This window comes from Phyllostomus discolor, chromosome X (genome assembly GCF_004126475.2).
Source record: "Phyllostomus discolor isolate MPI-MPIP mPhyDis1 chromosome X, mPhyDis1.pri.v3, whole genome shotgun sequence".
Taxonomy (NCBI): Eukaryota; Metazoa; Chordata; class Mammalia; order Chiroptera; family Phyllostomidae; genus Phyllostomus; species Phyllostomus discolor.
In genome coordinates, this window is record NC_050198.1 from 31,707,843 (window position 1) to 31,730,239 (window position 22,397).

The following is a 22,397-nucleotide window of genomic DNA, read 5'->3' on the forward strand; positions in this document are numbered from 1 at the left end:
ATCGGTACACATGTACTCCTGAGAGCCTGCCCCTGGGCATGTGTGTGACATAGGTCCAGGTATTTCCAGGGGCCCAGACTTGGATATCTGTGCTAATGTCTCCTAGCAAGTATTTTCATGAATGCATACATGTATGTGCATGAATGCATAAGCACCCAGTAGCCTGGACCATGATGTCTGTGTACAGGGACCTCTGGGCAGCCATGAATGTGTATGTGCATGAGTACAGGTATGTGCATGGGCTCAGGCCTGGGCCCCTAGGTGCTCATAAATGTGTGTGTGTGCGTGCACAAGTGCAAATTTGTCAATGGGCCTGGGGCCTGGATCTGGGTGCTTGTGCACATGGATCCTATATGAATGTACATGTATGTGTAGACAGGTGCAGTTGTGCACATGGGCCTGGACCTCAGTATGTATGCATATGTAACTCTGGGTGCTCATGTATGTTTGTGTGTGTGCATGGTTTCAGGTGTGGTCATGGTCCTGTGTCAGGGCATACCTCCAGGGTCCCATCCATGGGTGTGCTCATGTGTTCAGATGTGCCTATTTGGGGGCTTGGATCTTGGAGTTTGTATACATGTCTCCTTGGAGGTCCACATATGGCATCTGTGCATGCATGTATGGCAGTGTGAGGGGGTGGATATGCAGCTTCAATTCCACCTACACCTAACTGGAACTGTAATGAAATGCAAAGAATGCACTTCCTCCAGGAATCCAGGTTTCAACAGAGCCAAGGGAGCAGAAGTGAGGACCCCTTTGATTTTTTTCAAACTTTGTTACTTGGGACAAGGCTGGAGCTTGTAAAACTCCCCTTAATTCATTCAGCCCCATGCTCCCAACTTGAGTACTGTGTTGGATTCAATGGCAACCTAAAGATAATGTGGCCAGACTCCAGACTCTAAGAAAGATGAGCAATGCTTATAAGCCACCATGATATGAAGGAGAGATGCCAGGAAACTGCTCAGAGCAGGAGAAGAGCCTCAGGTAAGGCTTCGGGGGGTGGAGAAGGAGGAGAGATAAGAAGGGGCGGGGAAAGGAGCTCACAGCCATAAGGTAGGGAGCCTGGACAAGCAGGGATGGGAATAGGGAGAAGGAAGTCAAGGCAAAGAAAACTCAGAAGGCAAAGGCCTGGACATGGGACAACAGTTTGTTTGGTTAGGAAGCTGCTTGTGGCCCTTTCATCACTTGTAAGAGACTGAGTGCCCAGGCCTGGGGAGTGCCCAACAATGAAGGAGTGTTGGTGGCAGGGGGAGTCGTCTCTCTGTCTCTAGAGTAGGCAGCCTACACTTAAGAAGATGTTTAAGGTTCCATGGACCACAGGGGCCTAGGGTAAGCCACCTTCCCTTTCTAGGCCTCAGTATTCCTTGCTACCAAATAGCTCACCTGTCTGTGGCCCAGACCTAGGGGAGCTTTATCCTAAAAGAGTAGCTCATAGGTAGTGAGCAGGCAAGTCGCTTCTCCCCAAGATTGTGCCTCCCTCCTGCTCCTCTGCCACCTCTGAATCCTCACAACCTGCCCACAGAAGCAAGGCTTAAAAATGGGCCTGGGGAGCCATGCCCACTGGCCCATCAGCAGCAAGAAGGCCAGACCTGGTGGGGACACAACCCTGGGCTTGGAGAGGACACCTCCACCACTAGTCCCAGTCCCCCACCAAACCAACCAGGCATGGCAGGGGAGGCACAGGGAAACCAACTCTCTTCCTTGCTCTGATTGAACAAGGGATGGCTGCTGCTCCTGAATTCCAAGTCTGACACAGATATAAAACAGGTTTGGGGAAAGCAGAGGGGTCTCCCTTCCCATCTCGGCACCCCAGCCCTGCCCAGCTTCACCCCCAAAAGCCTCTCAAGTGTAGTGTCAGGACCCTTTTGTGCTCTCAACTCAACCCCCAAGCAATGACTTTCTTTTAGATGTTCCTGGGGGCCACTACTGACTGTGAATGTCAGGCAGCATCAGGCCACTGTGACAATTGCACTGACTGTGCCCTGACAAAGGATGCCTGGCCAAGGAGAAGAGTGGGAACAGAAATACAGCCCTGGTTTCTCTGGCATCCTGGGTCCCAATTTAGGGCTTCATTCATCAAGGGGAAGGGGACTCTTTTTCTGAAGTTCACAAAGGCACTGTGTGCTAGTGGCATCATGCAGCATTGAAATCTTCAAAGGCAAAAGAAGTCAGGAGATGAGTCTGAAAGTGGACATCTCCCGATGGATAGGCACGCCTTAGCCCAGGGTGCCTCTGAGCCGGAAAAGTCTCAGTCATTGTCTAGTCCAGCCCTAGGCATTGTCAGGAAGGACTCTGAAAGGCTTTTTAATGGGCAAAACTAGCCCCAGGTGTCCTTTAAATGGAATGCTGGTGTCTTTTCAGCTTATCTGATTCTATAGCAGACCACATCTTTGTCCTTGGGCCTGTATAACACAAGAGTTAACTTGTGCAGGGCTGACAATTCCCATTCACAAGCATGCAAATACATTTGGTCCTTTCAAGATATGACTAATTTCTGCCCTTAGAAAGGATGATTACAAATATTCTGGTTGCCCTGGCTAGCATAGCTCAGCAGATTGAGTGCAGGCTGCGAACCAGGCATTGCAGGTTCGATTCCCAGTCAGGGCACATGCCTAGGTTGCAGGCCACAGCCCCCAGCAACTGCACATTGATGTCTCTCTCTCTCTCTCTCTCTCTCTCTCTCTCTCTCTCTCTCTCTCTCTCTCTCTCTCTCTTCCCTCTCTAAAAATAAATAAATAAGATCTTTTAAAAAAAGCACATTATTAAAAAAATAAATATTCTGGTCATCTATTGGCAAATTCATTCAGTATCATGGTAGCCTATATATGTATCTGTTCTGCAGATTCTCCTTTGAGAATTAGTAACATCTTGCCAGTTCTTTCAATAATAAAAAGCCTAAGTAAGGTCTTTGACACATATTCATTTTATATTTGTATGTAGTGATATTATCATTTTGGAAATTATCCTTTAACTGAATCCACCAGCTCATAGTATAGCTGAGGTCACCATGGGGGGAGGGAGACTTACTTCCAGTGTCTTTCAGGGGCTGGGACTCGGAGACAGAGCTGAAACCAGGCCATTCTGGGCTTTGCTCTGCTCCTGCAGGCAGGGGCCTGTGCTTTGCACAGGATGTGGAATGGGGGGCTGCAACACACCCCCATTCTGAGGATGTGGAATGATCCCTTTGGGGTGAGGATCCCCCATTGGTTCCCAGCCTTTGTTCTGTACCTTAATTCAGATCCAAGACACAGTCAGCTCCCCATCCCCAGTGGTAGTTTGGGTAGGTTTATTCAGGATACACAGCTGCTTAAATACCCCCATTGCCATCCTGGACACTATGCTGGCGACACATATGGGAAGGGCTTTATTCTTGGGTGGATTGTTTGAACTGCTGAACCTCCTCAGTTTCTTTATCAATAATATGCAGATAGTTATGGCTCCTGCCTTACAGTAGTGTGGAGAACAGTAAATGAGATAGCGGACATGAAGCTCTTTAAATAGCTTGGTGTAGAGCAAGCACTCAAAAAATACAGCTGTCAGTCATTAGGTGTGTTTGTTTTACAGAATTTTGTAACCAGAAAAGACACCAGCGTTCGGGCTGCCTGTCACTACCAAATCCAATAAGCAATGACAGTGATTGCATCTTTTATAGGCGCTTTATTCAGATGGCCAGCGATCTGAGAAGATGGCGAGTTCATACCCTAACAAACCATCTTCCTCTCTCTTTCCCAGCCAGATCTTTTATAAGGGGGTTGGGGGAGGGCAAACAAGGTGTCAGCGAAAGCCTTTGAAATTCAACAGTTGTCTCCAAGGGGAAAGGGTAGTCGCTTGCTTCTTCCTGGTACAGACCTCTCCAAGAGGTCATCTGCTTATTCTTAGGTGCCAAGATAGGCCTTATCCGTAGTTACTGAAACAAAAACTTAACATACACATTACTTGCTAGATTTATGACTATTTACCTTAAGCTAAATTTTCCCAAGTCTTAAGCCCCTATCAATTTCAGTGGCAGACATTTGGGAAAGGATGCTTGGGACTGCTGGATGTTGGCCTAGCAGGACCCAGCTGCTCTATCCTTGGCTAAGACATTCAGTAAGTGTTTCCTGGATGATGAAATGTGAGTCAGGTTTCTGGTTAGTGAGGATATGCCTGGCCTGCTGTTTTTGGCACCCCATGTTCCCATCCATGGGATCCTGGGACCTGGTGGACAAAGGAGGAAGAACATAAGGAAAGGTGAATTCTTACAGGTAATTGTGTGGTGCCATGGGGGCAGTCATTTCTAAGGGCCTTGGTTTCTCCATCTCCACAATAAGCACTTTGGAGCTGGGAATTGCTGACTTCACAGCCACCTTTGACAGAAGAACAGATGGTCTCCAAGAGCACTAGAGCTGGAAGCTAAAGCTCTCCCAGGCCAGGCCCTGCTTCTGGAGACAAAGCACAGCAGACAAGAAGGGAAAGTCACTCCCCTCCATAACACAGGAAGTTACCTAGAGGGTTGAAAGGGAGAGTTGGCCAAGTGCCCAGGTGCCCACATTTCTTGGCTAATGAGGAAGACACTTTGGTTCAGGCTTGCCTGAGGAACTTGTAGGGGCCAAAGGGATAGATTGAAGACCTGAGGGGTCCCCAACTCCTGGCTGCGGCATTGTTCTGACCTCAGAAAGCCAACCTTAAAAATGAGCAAATAACTCCACCAGGGAATGAAAAGGTGGGAAAGTAGATGTAGTGTTCAGGGATCTGCGGGTTGTAAATGATGGAAGTACAAGTCAAACCAGCTGAAGGAAAAGAGCTATAAGTAACTGAAGGGAGAGGGAGCATGGGGCATGCACCCCACATCTAAGGACCCTACTTCTCACTGGAAGTAGACTCTACTTTTTCTTTGGCAGCTTCACCCAGTGTGGGCCCTCCTCATGTAGTGGCTGTTCTTTATGTGGGGCCACCTTACCTCCACCTAACAGCTAGGAGCCCCAAGGTACAGAAACAGCTCTTTCCCTGTAGTCCCAGCTTTGGTCATGTGGTTGGGCTTGGCTCTCCTGACTGTACTCAGGATGACAGATTGCTCTGGTGGACTGTGTTAGTCACAGGTCCACTCCTAGAGCTTTCGGAAGGGCCAGGAGGACTTAGCCCCATAAAATAACTACATGCACTGGGATGGGGTGTGGTATGTCACCAAAAGAAAATGGAGGGTGGTGTTTAATAGAAGAGGGAAGGGGTGCTTAGTTGACAAAAGGAACACCTGCCTACTACAGTAGGCCACCACTGTATCCTTAAATGAAATCACTGGCAGCTTTCGTCCCTCTCTGCCCACCATTTGGAGTTCCTCAGGTTTATGTAGTAAAATTACCTCATCTCTCTCAGCCACCAGAAATTCTATCTCCTGTGGCAGATTAAAAGGTGGTATAGTAAAATGTCAATGTCTCCCAGAAATGGTTAAATATCTTTGTGAAGAAGGCAACGCCTCACTGGAAGTGGTAGAATTAATCTAATGGTGGAATTTAGGGCAGTGTGACAAAAGGCCCCAGGAGGTCTCTGGAGAGACTTCCAAGTACGCAGTGGACCTAATAGCACAAAGGCTGCCCAGGAGGAAATAAAAAGCTCCTTCTCATCTTAGATGTCCATTCAAGTCTGATGGCCCTCCAAGGCATGTCAGTGCTGTAGGCTGGCTCTTCTGCTCCATTCCTCTGGGGATCTCTCCATCCAGCTGTCAGCCTCTCATTGGAGCTCTGCTCCAAAGTTGTTGTGTAGTCGTGTATGCATCAAGCATCGGTTTGTAACATTGAGGAAGGATCTTTCTAAAGAGGGAAGTTTATTCTTCTGGACTATGACAGATCACTCTATGTAGGAGGGTCAGAGGGTCATTTGTGTGGCTTGGACAATGTTCATGTTCTGTCTATATTCACATGTGATTATAGAGTAGTCTTGATTTTGTCTCAATATATCCCAGCCGCAGAGTGGCATTGTCTGAAGCTGATGGTCTATGAAATTGTTCACATTCAACAGGAGGACACCAAATCCTGGCTATGAGTGCAAGGACAGCTCCTGGATGTGGAGGCTGCTTTTCTCTTTCCCAGTGTGTTCCTAAGGAGAGGGCTTTGATCAGATTTTCTGGGAAGCCTGGGATCCCACAAAGAAATATTGCACTGGTCAGGTGGCTGAGTTGGTTGGAGCATTGACTTATACATCAACAGGTTGCAGGTTTGATCCCTGGTCAAGACATATACCTAAGTTGTGGGTTCAATCCCCAGTTGGCATGTGTATGTGAGGCAAGCAATCCATGATGCTGTCTGTCTGTCTCTCTCCCTCCCTCCTTCCCTTCCTCTCTCTCTAAAATCAATAAAAACATGTCCTGACTGGTGTAGCTCAGTGGGTTGGGTGTTGTCCTGCAAACAGAGGTTCCTGGTTGGATTCTTTGTCAGAGTGCATGCCTGGGTTGATTAGGTCCCTGGATGGGGGAGTGCAAAGGACAGCCAATTGATGTTTCTCTCATACATCGATGCTTTTTGCCCTCTTTCTCCCTCCATTGCTCTCACTCTAAAAATAAATAAATTAATAAAATCTAAACAAACAAGCAAATAAACAAAAAGCCATATCCTCAGGTGAAGATTAAAAAAAAAAAAGAAACAAACAAATGCTCTCTAAAATCGCCTGTAGCCCAGATAGACAGGGCTTGAATCACAGATATCTCTCCATAGGTGGCCCCTCATGTGGCTTATTACATGTGACCTCAGTTGCTGTTTCTGTGAAATGGGTGACTCTGGTGGTAGCATCAGGTTGGGGGTCAGGGTGTAACTACTGGCAGAGGCTCCAACAATACTGGTAAAATTTAATCACTCTGTAAAAGCCAGTGTTTGTGAAGTTAAATCCCTCTATCTTAAAACCAACATGACCTGGCTGGTGTGACTCAGTGGACTGAGCACTGGCCTGGAACCAAAAGGTCACCAGTTTGATTCCCAGTCAGGGCACATGCCTGGGTTGCAGGCCAGGTCCCCGGTGAGGGACATATGAGAAGCAACCACATATTGATGTTTCTCTCCCCCTCTCTCTCTCTCTTCCCCTCTGTCTAAAATAAATAAATTAAAACCAACATGGACTATTGAATGGTAACAAGAAAGACTGTTTGGTTTCTCATGTGAATAGCAGCTTTTCTTCTTTGTGTTTTTTATTTTATTTTTTAAAAATTTCTTATATTTTTTATTGTGTATGCTATTACAGTTGTCCCAATCTTTCTGTCTTTGCCTTCTTCTACCCAGCCCCCTGACTCCCTCAGGCAATCTCCACACCATTGTTCATGTTCATGGGCCATGCATATAAGTTTTTTGACTATTATCTTCCCTATACTGTACTTTACATCCCCATGATTATTCTGTAACTACCTATTTGTACTTCTTAATCCTTTCATTTCTTTCGCCCATCTGCCCAATCCCCTTCCATCTAGCAACCATCAAAATGTTCTCTGTATCTATGATTCTGTTTCTGTTCTTGTTCGTTTATTTTGCTTTTTAGAATCAATTGTTGATAGATATGTATTCCCATTTTATTGTTCATATTTTTTATCTTCTTGTTAAAGAAGACCCTTTAACATTTCATATAATACTGGTTTGGTGATACTCAGTAAAAGAAACAAAACACAACACAAAAGATGATACATTGTATGATTTCATTTGTATGAACTGTCCAGAATAAGCAAATCAATCCATAGAGACAGGGATTAGTGATTACCTTGGGCTGTGAGGGGTAGATGGGGAGTAACTGCTAATGAGCACAAGGTTTCTTTTTGGAATGATTGAAATGTCCTAAAATTAAACTGTGGTGATTTCTACACAAATCTATAAAATACACTAACTACCATTGAACTGTACAACTAACACAGGTAAATTTTATGGTATATAAATTATACCTCAATTTATCTATTTTTATAAATAAATATAGAAACTAATTTTAGCCTGTAAATTAAAAGAGGAATCTATGAGTCTCATATTGATACGAATAAACAAATGTATAAATAAACATGTGGGGAAGAAGGGAAAGCTGTTCCTTAGAGTAAAATCCCAGTTGTACATGTAAAAGAAAATCATTTGGGCAATATAATAGTAGTAATTGCTTCAGGCAAGAATCACCAATGGATGCTAAACTAGTGAATGGAACTTTTCTTCTATAAGAAAATAGAAGAGTTACATAGTCTCAAATTATGTCCCTACAAGGTATTTACTAATTACAAAGGGAAATAGTGCCCTGGCTGGTGTGACTCTGGATTGAGTGCTGGCCTGTGAACTAAAGGGTTACTGGTTCAATTCCCAGTCAGGGCATGTGCCTGGGTTGCAGGCCAGTTCCCTGGCAGGGGCGAGTGAGAGGCAACCACACATTGATGTTTCTCTCCCTCTCTTTCTCCCTCCCTTCCCCTCTCTCTAAAAATAAACAAAATCTTTTAAAAAAAGAAAACATCAAGATTAGGATAGTTAAGAGAGGACTTCAGCATTGCTCAGATTGAAAGAGACTGAAAAGACCTGATAACAGAATGCAGCTCTTGACCCAGGATTTCCTTTTCCTATAGAAGGACGTTATTGGCACACCCACTACTAGGATGGCTAGAACCAAGTCAGGTAACAAGTGGAGACGACAATGTGGAGATATTGGAACCCTCATACTCTGCTGGTAGGAATGTAAGAAAATGTCCTTGTTCTTAGGAAATTCATACTTAACTATTTTGTTGAAAGGGCATCATGTCTGTAACTACTATCAAATCGTTTAGAAAAATATATAAATAGAAGTGTAGATAAATAGATTAAATATTATGAGGCTTGACAATTTTTGCCAATCTAATAAGTGAAAAGGTGATCTTATTGTATTGATTTGTATCTTTTTAATTTGGGGGAGACCATTTAAAATGCTCCAGAAACCATAATGCAAAATGACTACAAAGGCTATATTGCATTACTTGGCAGATATTTATTAAGTGCCCACTTGTCTCCTGAGCTCCAGTGATAAAAATATGAAGCACCACACCTAGTAGGTGTGAAATTTTGCATTTCCCAGATAATGAAAGAGATTGGCTTATCTTTTCATAGGTTATTCTTACTGGCCACTTCAGGGAACTTCTTCTGTGAATTACCTATTCATGTCCACTGTCCATTTTCTGGTGTATTGTTTGTCCTTTTCTTATTGATTGGTAGATGTCCTTTATACATCCTATAATCTAGATACTAGTTTTTTTATCACATACATCAAAAAAACTAGATGGAAACAAGTCTGCCAAGCTCAGTGTGTTGCATAGTGAGGATCTTTCAGTTTTAAATGTCATTTTGCAATTAAGGAAAATATTTCTGGCATAGGCTGTGGGTCATTGTTGACTCTATTTAAGTATGTTTGAAAACAAAGAAAAATGAGAATGAAGTCTAATGCATAAAATGTATGGCTGTTTTCTGCTGTTAAGAAAAGGAACTACTAAAAAGAACAAACTAAATAAAAAGAAGAAAAGAAATTAGCATTCATGTATCTGGCCTATGTAATTTATTCATTGTATATATTCTTACTGGTTCAATATTTTTCTTTTTTATTGATTTTAGAGTGAGAGAGAGAAATATAGATTTACTTATTCATTGGCTGCCTCTTATATGTGCCCTAACCAGGGATTGAACCTGCAACATTGGGGCATCCAGAGAATGCTCTAACCAGCTAAACTACCCGTGCAGAGAATATTTTTCATTTATAATACATGAATATTAATTTATGAGTTAAACTCCATTTAACTTCATGTTAATGTTTTTTTAAAGAGGGAGGACTTTCCAACTGCATTCAAGAGCAACCTGGCGAGACTTTGACAGCTCAGGTCAGCATAATATCTGCAATTGCCACTCTCCTTTCCTATAACATCCCAGGAAAAAAAAATAAAATAAAGAGAGGGGACTTACATATTTCTTTTCAATTCTCACAGGTATTTCCAAGTAAAGAACTACTAATCCAGCAGCTCTGGCTGGCATAGCTCAGTGGATTGAGGGCAGGCTGCGAACCAAAGAACTACTAATCCCATTCTTTTAACTAAAGTCCTGTGAGTGGGCAGGACTTGCCCAGCTCCTTATAGGCAGGTACTAATCTAATTAGAACCTGTTTTCCTTACCTCCTCAGGTCAAGGTAGGGTCCCAGCTTTATTTGGGTTTCCTTCTCCCTTACACATCATAGCTAACCACGCAGTACATGCGCAACAGATGCTCCTTTGGAAAAATAGGCCCTTCATCAGCCTAAGGACAGAGTGGAGTGCCCAGATACTGCACGGTAGGGGAGGCAGAGAGCAGATGTAGCATAAATTCTGTGTTGGTGCATATAGAGCCTGATACAAACTATCGTTGGGGACACTGTAAAAGCTTCATAAGTGCTCTGTGTCAGCCGGTGCTCCATACTAGCATCCTGGTTCACAGGGAATACTCACTAGTTGCTGGGTTCACCCTCAAATCAGGGTGAAAAATTAAAGGATGGTAAATTAAGCAAACAAATCAGTTCTCAACGACCAGCAAAGTGCTCACGAGGAGTCCCTAGGGGAAGCACAGGTACCTAATTGGTGCTCCTCGGTTACATGGTCAATACTTACAAATGTTTCTAGCCTGCCCCTGGGGGTGGGGAGGATTGGAAATTCCTTTAGTTTCCTCAGAAGGATGGAATGGGAGAGACTTCGGTTTATTTTCCCATCTGTGAATCGGGAGCTCTGCAGTGTCGAAAGTCTGCGTGGGTGAACGAACAGTCAAGGTGAGCGGGCTTTCCCTTCTTCCTACCCCATCTTTCGCATGTCAGCTTCCAAGGATTAGGAATCTGACGATTGGAAAGTTTGTTTTAGGACGGTCAGAAGACCTCCAGACGCGAATGTTCAGGGGCTGCAACACTCAGAGCCACAAAGGTAGGGACGCAAACGTGGTACACCTCCCGCAGCGCTCCGCTCCTCTCTGCCTCCCGCGCCTCCTTCCCTAGACCCTCCAGCTTTCCTCCTCCTCCTCCAGTCCCCGCCCCGCTCCTGCCTTCTCATTGGCTGAGGTGGCAAGCCGGGCCTCCCCGGGATTTAAAGGGCCCGCTCGCCGCGCTGCCCTGAGAGCCGCAGCTGGTCCTGGCCTTGCGGCCTGCTGGGGAGGCTGCCGGGAGGAGGCGGCGACGGTGGCGGCGGCAGCGGTGAGTCCCCGGCCCCTGGGACCGCAGCTTCCTTCCTGCCAGGTAGGTCGCAGGAATGCGCTCGCGGCTCCTCTGCTCCCATCCTAAGCCGGCCTCCCTTCACTGGTCTGCAGCGCGTGTTCTGAGGTCCCCTCTCCATCACCTTTCAGACTTCCCCCTCTCCTCTATCCCCAACCACCACCACCACCTTCCTGAAGCCCTCGGGCCTGGGCAGGGCTTTGTTGGTGGCCAGGAGTGGCCGAGTGGGGGTGAGATGGGGCATGCTGGAGATACAGGACACCCCTCATGTCCGTATAAGGAGAGATGCACATGGCCCCCAAATGTCACAGAATCTCCCTCTCTGCCCTCCACACAGAGTGACTCTACCTTGGAAACCAGAGACCCTCCATTTGATATACCGGCCTGGAATGTACACCATTCATTCCCCATTGAACCCCGATTCCTCATAACAGGAGAGACACAGGTCCTTCATTCACAACGGGTCATGGGTTGTGTGTGGGCACCCAGGACACCCACACACACACAGTTGGTGGCTCAGTCTGATGTAACTGACACTCACACCCTCCCCCAATACTTCAGTATGCTGTGTCTACATGGGATGGACAGCCCAAAACTGAAATCTGAGCGTTTAAGTCTATTCCTTGAGCATGGTCTGCCCCATGGACATCTCAGCTCTGTGTCCCCACTTTCACAGGTCTATCCATCTGTCTATCCATCCGTGGGGGGGCTGCAATGGCCACCTTCAGCCGCCAGGAATTTTTCCAGCAGCTGCTGCAGGGCTGTCTCCTGCCTACTGCCCAGCAGGGCCTTGACCAGATCTGGCTGCTCCTTGCCATCTGCCTCGCCTGCCGCCTCTTCTGGAGGCTTGGTAAGTGCCTGTCCAGTGTGTACCACCATGCCAATCTATATCACACTTGCCACATTCATCCGTACCAACCACACCTTATTCTGCCACATCTTGCCATGCCAAGCCAGATGCCAACATGTCCAGTCCACCACATCCCATCAGGCCAAGCACCATTTTAGCACACCACATACTACTACACCCAGCCACCCTGTGCCACATGCTGCCATGTGCAACCATACCAAACCATGCCTTTCAGTATTCCTGGGTTCTAAGATTCTGGAAAGTTGAGGTTCTTGGACTTGGAGATCCTGAAATGTCTACATCCCAAGGTTATAAGATTCTAGAATGCTGGTGTCAAAGGGTTATGGAATCCCAAAGTACCACATTACAGGGTCTGGGGATCTGATAAGTTGAAATTCTCATATTCTAGGCTTCAAAATGCTGGCATTCTAGATTTCCAGAATCAGGGCATGATGAGATTTCTGGATGCTGGGATTCTGGAATGTTTCTACAATCACAGCAAGCATATATCCAAATGATAAGAGTACAAGTTCCCAAGGTCCCTATAGGATGCTGAGAATTTTGGAAATCTGAAATCCAAAGGTTTTACACTTTCTTTTATCTTTTTATTTTATTTTAAAAGGTATTTTTTTGAAAAATAAAAGGTATTTTATTTTACTTTTCTTAGGTTTATTGTTTTGAAATATTTCAGTTACTGAAGTTAAACTGAAAAAATAGTGTGATGAACACCCATATATGCATTACTAGATTCTCCAACTGTCAATATCTTCCCACTAATGCCCATTCTATCTATCATCTTCCTAAATTACTTCACCCAAAATCTATCAGTGTGTGTGTCCCCAAAGAATAAGGACATCTTCCCCCAATAACCACCATCTCAACCATCACCCTTCAAGAAATTTAATCTGGATGCAATAATATTATGCAATATAAGTTGATACATTTTTCCCAGGGTTTCCAAATATCCTTCATAGATGTTCCTTTTCTTTAAACCCAGGCCTTGCCACCTCTGTCACCCCCCATACCTGCTTTGAGCCCCCTGCAATCCCACCACATTGTAACCTTTAGGCCTTTGCCCAGGCTGTGCTCTCTGCTCAGGTTGCCCTCCCTTCCTGTCAGCCCACCCAACTTCCCTTTCTTGTTTTCTCTCCCTCTCTTGCCTGAAGGGTTACCATCCTACCTGAAGCATGCAAGCACCGTGGCAGGTGGATTCTTCAGCCTCTACCACTTCTTCCAGCTACACATGGTTTGGGTTGTGCTGCTCAGCCTCCTATGCTACCTCGTGCTGTTCCTCTGCCGACATTCTTCCCATCGCGGCGTCTTCCTCTCCGTCACCATCCTCATCTACCTGCTCATGGGGTATGGGTGTGAGCCCTCATTCCCATACTGTTGGCAGATGAGTGGAGCAGGGCCCCCAGCTGCTCCGTGTGAAGTTGTCCAGGACAGGAAGTGGGTGAGGGGTTCCTGGAGGAGGGAATGTGGGAGACTAGTTCTTTCTAAAGGCTGTACAGAATAGGCTGGACTTTGAGCTCCCTCTGGAGGAGGGAATTCTGGAGAATTATTCTTCCATGAGGTTGTGCAGGACAGGGGAAGGCATAACCCTCTCTGAACCTTGGTCCATCCTTTGTGGTCTCTGAGGCCATAGGAGTCATGGGCCCAAGACCGCCACCTTTTTTCCTCAGTGAGATGCACATGGTGGACACTGTGACATGGCACAAGATGCGAGGTAGGACACCCTGGTTCTCTCACCTGCCCCAGGCCCACTGCCCCATTCTACATCTCCTAACTCCCCCAACCCTGTCTTTCCTTCCCTACTTTTGTCCCTCATCTGCCCAACCCACTAGATGTGCAGGCCTCAGATTCCCTTCACATCTGTGTCTCTCTCTCTACCACACCTTTTCCCTCATCTGTCTTTCCCATCTCATGTATGTGCCTGACTTTTAAAAAAAGGCATCTGCCAGTCCTGGGTCCACATGCTCATCTGCCCATCTGACTCTTTGCCTACCTGTCCACCCTTGAACTGCTCTTTTCCTACCACCCCTCAGCTGGTGCTCCCCATCTCCCCATGCTGACCTGCTCTCTGCCCATTCACTTGACCATGGGCACCACACATAGGGGCCCAGATGATCGTGGCCATGAAGGCGGTGTCTCTGGGCTTCGACCTGGACCGGGGCGAGGTGGGTGCGGTGCCCTCACCTGTGGAGTTCATGGGCTACCTCTACTTCGTGGGCACCATCGTCTTTGGGCCCTGGATATCCTTCCACAGCTACCTACAGGCTGTCCAAGGTCGCCCGCTGGTGAGGTTCTGGGTGGACAGGTGGGCAGGGACTATGGGAGCCCCCACAGGGCAATCTTCATGGAGCCTTGATCCCCACAGAGTCGCCGATGGCTGCAGAAGGTGGCTCGGAGCCTGGCACTGGCCCTGCTGTGCCTTGTGCTGTCCACCTGTGTGGGCCCTTACCTCTTCCCATACTTCATCCCTCTTGATGGTGACCGCCTCCTTCGAAAGTGAGCACAGACTTTGAGGCCTCTGCCCTTCAGTGAGGGGTTTGGGTAGGGACCTGGGGTCTCCTCAGCTCTGAGCCTGTCTCTTAATGCTTCTGTCTGTCTTCTGTTACTACAGCAAGAAACGCAAAGCCAGGTAAATGAGGGCAGGTGCTGAGGGCGAGTGGGCTAACTGGGGGGTGGGGGCACAGTCTGACCTCTTGGTTCTGTTAAGTCTGAGACCATCTGACCATTCTACCCCATGACTGGACAGAAACAGAGTGTCTGTCTGTGGCTGTTGTTTGGCCAAGTTTGGCTCTGTGACTCTGTGTATGACTGACACTCTGACATATACTGTATATGAATGTCCATCTGATTTGCTGTTTCACCATTAGAAGCAAATTACATGACTGTAACAGAGAGTGACAAGTATGTGTTGGTTGGTGATGCTGACCTGAATGTGACTCTGGCTAGGCGTGTGTATGGGTTGTTTGTCTCTCAGCCACTGGTTCCCTACGTGGGACTGGAGTTCTGGTTGTCTGGTTGTGCCATTGTCAATGATGGGGTATGTGGCTGTCACTGGGTAAGTCTGGCTTGTAACTCTGGCTGGGAATGGGTCTGCCTGTAGCATGTTATGTGACTGCCTGTGATGGATTCTGCCTGTGGGTCTGCCTTCTCTGGCTGCATGGTGTTGTCTAGCCAAGGAGTTGTGACCCACTCTGTGCCTATACCTGTGTGCAGGGATGACTATCAGCCTCTGGTATGACTATAGGATTTCATCCAGCCATTTGATTGTATGACTCCCCTTCCTCCCCCACTCATTGGCCATTGGTTGTGTCTGATGCTGAATGAGGCTCTGGAAGATGGAGTGACTTGCCCAGTGTCACCCAGTTAAGCTGCCAGGCATTAATCCCAGGCCTGATTCCAGAACTGACTGTTTTTCCAATGCAGGACTCTGCCTGTTTTTTACTGTGTCTGTTGTATGACTGACAGGATGATTATCTTGAGTGTAGACTTGTGTATGTGGTCATAGCAGGGTGCTTGATAATCTCTGTGCCTAACTACAGCACTTTTGTGTGTCTCATGGTCAGTAAGCTGACCACGTAGGTTTGAGAGCTATGAGGCTGGGAGTATTTGTGCTGATATGAGGCTGATCGTGTTTGTGCCTGGCTACGTAGCTGTGTCACAGTGTGGGGCTGTTAGGTCAGGTCTCTGACAGTGGCTGGGTCTGGATGTGTGACCATGGTGACCATGGGAGACTGCAAGACTGTCATAGGGCAGCTCACACCTCTGTTTGAGCCCCATGAAACTGACAATGTATGTATGTGTGTGACTATCATACTGTACCTCTTTTTGCCACTATGTTTCTGTCTTGTCTACATATAATTCAGGCCAGCCTCCTGGGCCTCTGACTCTCTTTCCTTTCTTCTCTGCTGCCTTCCTGACCCCTATGGGCCTTAGGGGCACCATGGTAAGGTGAGTCTACAGAATGGGGCTGGGGATGATGACACATAGTGAGGTGTCATGCTGGCCCCTGGGCATGATGCCTCTTCCCCCTGTTCCTTTCTCCCCAGGTGGCTGCGAGCCTACGAGAGTGCTGTCTCCTTCCACTTCAGCAACTATTTTGTGGGCTTCTTGTCCGAGGCCACAGCTACACTGGCAGGAGCTGGCTTTACCGAGGAGAAGGATCACCTACAATGGTGGGGAGGGCTAGGGAGCATCCTCTCCCACAGGGTGCTGCCTGAAGGAGCTGCAGGGAGGGGGTGCTCCCATGGGGGGAAATAGCCAAGACAAAAGTGTGGCAGTCAGCTAGATTGAGATCCCAGATGAATTTGTATTTCTTTTGCTCACAGGGACCTGACGGTGTCCAAGCCACTGAATGTGGAGCTGCCTAGGTCCATGGTAGAAGTTGTCACAAGCTGGAACCTGCCCATGTCTTATTGGCTAAATAACTGTGAGTCACCAAGTCACCACTCCAAGAGTGGAAAGTCCTTACCTCAGGCCCTTTCACATATCCATACAACAAACATTTACTGAGAACCTATTGTGTGCTAGTTGCTGAAGGTACTGCAGGGACCAAAAAAAAAAAAAATACCCCAAAATCCCTGCCCTTGTGGAGCTGGCATTTTTGTGGGGGAGCAGATAAGAGAAAAAATACACAATAGTTCAGATGGTGATAAGTGCTATGGTAAAAAAAAATAATAAAGCAGGAATGAATGATTTGGGAGTGTTGCCAGTGGGGGTAGGAGGTTGCCATTTAACAAATTAGCCCAAGCCAGTACAAGGGAGGAGATGACATTTGAGAAAAGACTTAAAGAAGGTGAGAGCAAGCAATGTGAATATGTGAAGGAGGAATATAACAGATAGAGGGAACAGCTACTGCAAAAATCCTAAAAGAGAGCCAAAGGGGCCAGTGGTAGGAGGTGAGGTCAGAAAACTGGCAGGGGCCTGGTCTCTGGGGCCTCACTGGCCATGGGGAGGACTTTGGCTTTTTCTGTGAGAAGGCTGGAGCTACAACATGGGTCTGAGCAGAGGAGGGCCTTGGGCTCCCTTGGGCTATAACAGGACCCACTGGCTGCTGTGAGGACAGATGGGGCTGGGGCAAAGGCAGAAGCAGTGAGGAGGTCACTGCAGTAGTCCAGGCGAGGGGTGGTGGTAAGCAGCAGTGGGTGTGGAAAGGAGAGATTGGATTCTGGATAAATTATGATGGTAAAACTGATAGGATTTGCCGAATTTGGTTGTGAGAGTGGGGAGAGGACAGATCAAGGATGATGGAACTAGAAGGGTGGGATTGACTTTGGCTACACTTGGGAAAACTGTGGAAGGGGCAGGTTAGGAGGGAAGTTCAGGAGCAAAATTTTAGACATATGAAGTATGAGACCGTTATAAAGACTTTTCCCTGGGGCTTCCAACATGTTGTATATATCCTCACCCTGCCTTATGGCACCCCCCAGGAAAGGCAGGAGGGAATCTTGGGAGACTCCTGACCCACATCCCCTCTTTCAGATGTTTTCAAGAATGCTCTCCACCTGGGGACCTTCTCAGCCGTGCTGGTCACCTATGCAGCCAGCGCCCTCCTGCATGTGAGCAGGGTGAAGTGGGATTAGGGTGGAAGATGGGTGGGAGTGGCGGGGCCTCCTCTTCACTCACCTCATTGCCCCCTGGGCCCCCACCAGGGCTTCAGCTTCCACCTGGCTGCGGTGCTGCTGTCCCTGGCCTTTATCACTTACGTGGAGCATGGTGAGTTCAGAGCCCAGTATAGCAGACAGGATGGAAGATTGGTAGGGGGCTGGAACCACTGTCCCCTGAGGCTAACCTGACCCCCTTACCTCCCCCATCTATCCCAGTCCTCCGGAAGCGCCTGGCTCGGATCCTCAGTGCCTGCATCTTGTCCAAACGGTGCCCACCAGACTGTTCACACCAGCATCGCTTGGTGAGAGTTCAGCCTGGGCAACCTCAAGCCCAACACTCTCCCTCAAAAGTGTCACTTCTGTCTCCATTTTATATCTGTCTCAAGGTGCCCAGCTTCTTCAGGCACCAGGAGAAGAAGTTCTGCCATCCGCAGAACTTCATCTCTGTTCACTGCCACCTGTGTCTCTAACAAACATTTATCAAGCACCTGCTGTATACACCCAGGCATTCCTGTCCCCAATGAACATTTATTGAGCACCCGCTGGTACCAGGCATGGTTTTAGATGCTGGAGATACAATGATGAACAAAACAGACTATAAAATTTCAGTGCTCTGGGACAAACATTTTAACAGGGGAGACAGTAAATTAAAAATAAGTCAGTAAAGTGTAATAGTTTGTTAGACTGCAATTAGTACCAAGGAGGAAATACATAAGGGAAAGGAGAAGGGAAATATTGGGGGTAAGTGGATTCAATTTTAAGCAGGGAGGTGCCTTTTGAGTACTTTAACTGAAGGAGGTGAGGGACAGAAGCATTCAAGGCAAATGGAAGAACCAGTGTAAAGGCCCTGAGTTGGGAGAGAGCCTGGAATATTTGGGGAACAGCGAGGAAGCCAGTGTGGCCTGAGCAAATGAACAAGGGGAATGGTGGGTCCTTTAAGATGTGGTGGGGGTTTGCTTTTGTTTCTTTGCTTCTTTGTTTGTTTTATTCTGTTTGCAATAAGAAGTACAGACAACCTCAGATTTGCCTCCCATCTGACAACTGATGTTTATTATCATAAACCCTTGACCCAGAGCTCTACCATTTTGCCTCCTTTGCCAGGATGATCTGAACCATCTCTTTCCCACCCCTGGGGTGCTGTGGATATCCTCATTCCTGGAACCCACTGCACTTTGTGCATCTCCCTGGGCTCCCCTGTCCAGGTGGTACTGAGAGGCAGTGAGTAGGTCCAGCTGCCAAACAAATCCATCTGTCCCCCAACAGGGCCTGGGGGTACGAGCCTTAAACCTGCTCTTTGGAGCCCTGGCCATCTTCCACCTGGCCTACCTGGGCTCCCTGTTTGATGTCGATGTGGATGATACCACAGAGGAGCAGGTGAGATGGGGCCCTGGGTTGGGGGTACCCAGGGATGTGCCATCTGCTCATGGGAACCATAAGGACAAAGGGAGACAGGGAGGATGAGGCATGAGGACTTTGTGTGGTGTCTTCAGCTTGTGCACCCAGTGCTCCCCAGTTCTTCTTTCCCATTGTCCCTCCAGTTGATTCACACTGCTGGCTCTTTTATTTGGGTGAAGTGTGCAAAATATGTTTAGTGTACTTGCAAGATTTATTTTATAGAGATGGAGTGTAAAATCCAGCTTTTACTTTTTTCAATTAGTCATTTCATCATATTTTTGTTTAGGTAGAATTTGCAAGGTTTCTTCCTTATTTTTTAATATAGCTTTACTTAGCTTGAGTGTAAAAGCTCTGGATTCTACTTTAAAATGTATATTAAAATGTATGTACTATTTTATGCCCTGGCTGGTGTGGCTTAGTGGATTGAGTGCTGGCCTGTGGACCAAAGAGGATTACAGGTTCAATTTCTACTCAGGGCACATGCCTGGGTTGTGGGCAAGGTCCCCAATTCGGGACATGTGAGAGTCAACCACACTTTGATGTTTCTGTCCCTCTCTTTCTCCCTCCCTTCCCCTCTCTCTAAAAATAAATAAAATCTCTAAAATGTGTATACTATTTTTATTTTCATTCATGCGGAGTATGCACATTCCAGATTTTACTCCTTTTTCAATGAAAAACAGTTTTAAAAATAATGTTTATTTATATGGCTCTTGAAGGATCCAGGTTCTGTTTCTCTTTTTGTTGTAGTTGCTGTTGTTCTCTTTTAAATGTTTATTTTTAATTAAAATAAAACTTACATTTTTATCTTTAAAAACAAACTTTTCAAATACTGTATTTATTTCTTAGAGAGAGGGGAAAGGAGGGAGAGCAGGAAACACCAATGTGAAAGAAACATCAATCGTTTGCCTCTCCCATGCCTCTCCCCAACTGGGGACCCTGCCCACACCTCAGGCATGTGCTCCAACTGGGAATTGAACTGGTCACCCCAGTCACAGGCTGGCACCCAACCCGCTGAGCCACACCAGCCAGGGCTCATTAAAAACCATTTTTAATTTTTATTCTGGCTGAGTATGTAAAATCTGGGTTTTGCTTCCTTTTAAATAAAATTGTTTATTTTATTTTAATTAAACATTAAAAATTGTTAAGGTACATCACAAGGTTCAAAAAACCAAACAATATTCAAGATATTCAGGGGACCCTGGCTGGTGTGGCTCAGTGGATTGAGCATGGGCCTGTGAACCAAAGGGTCACTGGTTCAATTCCTAGTCAGGGCACATGCCTGGGTTGCGGGCCAGGTCCCTAGTAGGGGGCACATGAGAGGCAACCACACATTGATGTCTCTCTCCCTTTCTTTCTCCTTCCTGTCCTCTCTCTCTAAAAGTAAATAAATAAAACCTCTTAAAAAATCAAATTTAAAAAAAGTTATTCAGGGGAAAGTCTTGTTCCTACTCATCTACTTACCGCCTTCTTACAGGTAAACATTTTCATTCATTTTATTAAAATATCCTTTAAAAAGTTAAGAATAAGCAAATATAAAAATATTTTTTCATTCCCTCCCCCTGTTTTTTACCCTAGAGGTATCTAATGAATGACATGATGCTACATGTTGCTTTATTATATAAATCCTTGAAAATCTTCCACATTAGAACATAGAGTGTCCTCACTCATCACTTCCATTATAAGGATATGACACAGTGTAGTTTGTCCCTTATCAGTGGGCATCCAGGTGATTTCCAGTCCTTTCCTACTGCAAATGACAGTGCAGCAACTAGTATTCTTGTGTCCATGTGGATTCACACAGGTGAACACAGAACTGTAGGATCTATTCTTGGTGGTTGAAATAAAGAAGTTACCTTTTTGCCCTCTCACCAGCAGCATATGAACACGTCTGTCACCCCACCAACAGAGTGCCTCTCAGATTCCTGGATGTATTTGTTGGTTTGACAGGAGGAAGATTATGAATGAAGCCATATGTTTAAGAGCCATTTGGTTTTTTCCTTTGCCGAGAATGGCCTACTTACTTCCTTTACCAATTTTTGTCTTAAAAAAAAAATGTTTACTTATTTTTAGAGAGAGGGGAAGGGAGGGAGAAAGACAGGGAGAGAAACATCAATGTGTGGTTGCCTCTCATGTGCCCCCTACTGGGGACCCAGGTATGTGCCCTAGACTGGGAATAGAGCCAGCGGCCTTTGGTTTGCATAGGCTGGCACTCATTCCACTGAGCCACACCAGCCAGGGTGTCTCGTCTAGTTTTTAAAGAAGAAAACAAAAGAAAAAACTAAATCTGCTTGCCTTTTATATGTACCCAGTCTCTTTGGGGCCTCACCTAGGGTTACTGTGGAGTCACAGAAATGGCCTTCAGCAAAGGATGGGTTTTCCTGAGGACTTATTTGTTCTTGCTGAGTGGGACCATCACCTCTTTCTCTTCCACAGGGCTATGGCATGGCATATACTGTCCACAAGTGGTCAGAGCTCAGCTGGGCCAGTCACTGGGTCACTTTTGGATGCTGGATCTTCTACCGTCTCATAGCCTGAGACACATCTATGGACCTTCCCAACTCCCTCAAGATCCCTTTTCAGGGTGCCAGCTCTGATGGAGGATGAGGAAAGGCTCCCTCTCTAGTTCTTGACCCCTCTCCATCATAGAACCCCCCCAACACATCTATACACACACACGCGCGCGCAATTTCCATGCCTGCTGATCCCCACTCCATCACAAGGTGGAAAGGGGGTAGTCCCTGCTGGGGCCTAGGGGTGGGGGATGCTGGGAGAAGCAGGGTGGAGGAGATCCACGGACTCCCCACCTTCATACTCCCTTTTTATATACAGTTTGTTATTGTCAAATAAAAATAGGAAATATACAAAAGACTCTTTCTTCACTGCTCAGTGGGGAGTAGAAGTGAGTGAGGAAAGGGGCACAGCATGGATTAAGGTTTGGAAGCTAGAAACCATGAACAGGGAGCAGGTTGTGATTAGAACAGTTCATGGTTAATTTACTATTGTTCATGATTGGATGATGAGTCTGAGGATGGCACTGCTTCATTTGAGTAGGGCCTGGGCAGATTGGATAGTTGCATATGGGGGAGGCCTGATACCAATAGGCTGGAAAACACAGGGATCCCCATTCTGATTGGTTGCTCTGACTGAGATAGAAGCAATGGAAAGCAAGACAGAGTTAATGTTTACTGATCTTTAGGACTGAGGGTTGTGATTGGATAGGAGGTCTGGTATGAGTCTGGGTTCTGATCGTGTTATCTGGGTGCCCACTGGCTTAGAGTTGTGTTCTGATTGGTTCTTTAGAGCTGGCGCGGGGAGACTAAGGGTCTCCACGTCAAGTGGCTCTCAAGGAGTTTTGATTGTTTTTTTTCTGACTT

The 22,397-nt window shown here is 46.6% G+C and overlaps 1 protein-coding gene and 1 pseudogene across 5 annotated transcripts; both read left to right on the forward strand.

The window, feature by feature from the left end:
- Nucleotides 1–9,748: 9,748 nt before the first annotated feature.
- Nucleotides 9,749–9,863, forward strand: LOC114505857 (annotated as a pseudogene).
- Nucleotides 9,864–11,054: 1,191 nt separating this feature from the next.
- On the forward strand, nucleotides 11,055–21,891 carry PORCN (porcupine O-acyltransferase). Of its 5 annotated transcripts, XM_028523118.2 has the most exons (15): nucleotides 11,055–11,187; nucleotides 11,840–12,013; nucleotides 13,180–13,372; nucleotides 13,696–13,739; nucleotides 14,129–14,310; nucleotides 14,391–14,521; nucleotides 14,637–14,654; nucleotides 15,959–15,973; nucleotides 16,072–16,197; nucleotides 16,351–16,451; nucleotides 17,504–17,580; nucleotides 17,674–17,737; nucleotides 17,845–17,930; nucleotides 18,892–19,002; nucleotides 21,457–21,891. In XM_028523118.2, the coding sequence occupies exons 2-15, from the start codon at nucleotides 11,878–11,880 to the stop codon at nucleotides 21,556–21,558; spliced, it is 1,386 nt and encodes a 461-aa protein (XP_028378919.1). In that variant the 5' UTR covers nucleotides 11,055–11,187; nucleotides 11,840–11,877; the 3' UTR covers nucleotides 21,559–21,891. The 5 variants fall into 5 exon arrangements, with proteins under 5 accessions (XP_028378919.1, XP_035872137.1, XP_035872138.1 ...); XM_036016244.1 differs by lacking the exon at nucleotides 15,959–15,973; XM_036016245.1 differs by lacking the exon at nucleotides 14,637–14,654.
- The last annotated feature ends 506 nt before the right edge of the window (nucleotides 21,892–22,397 follow it).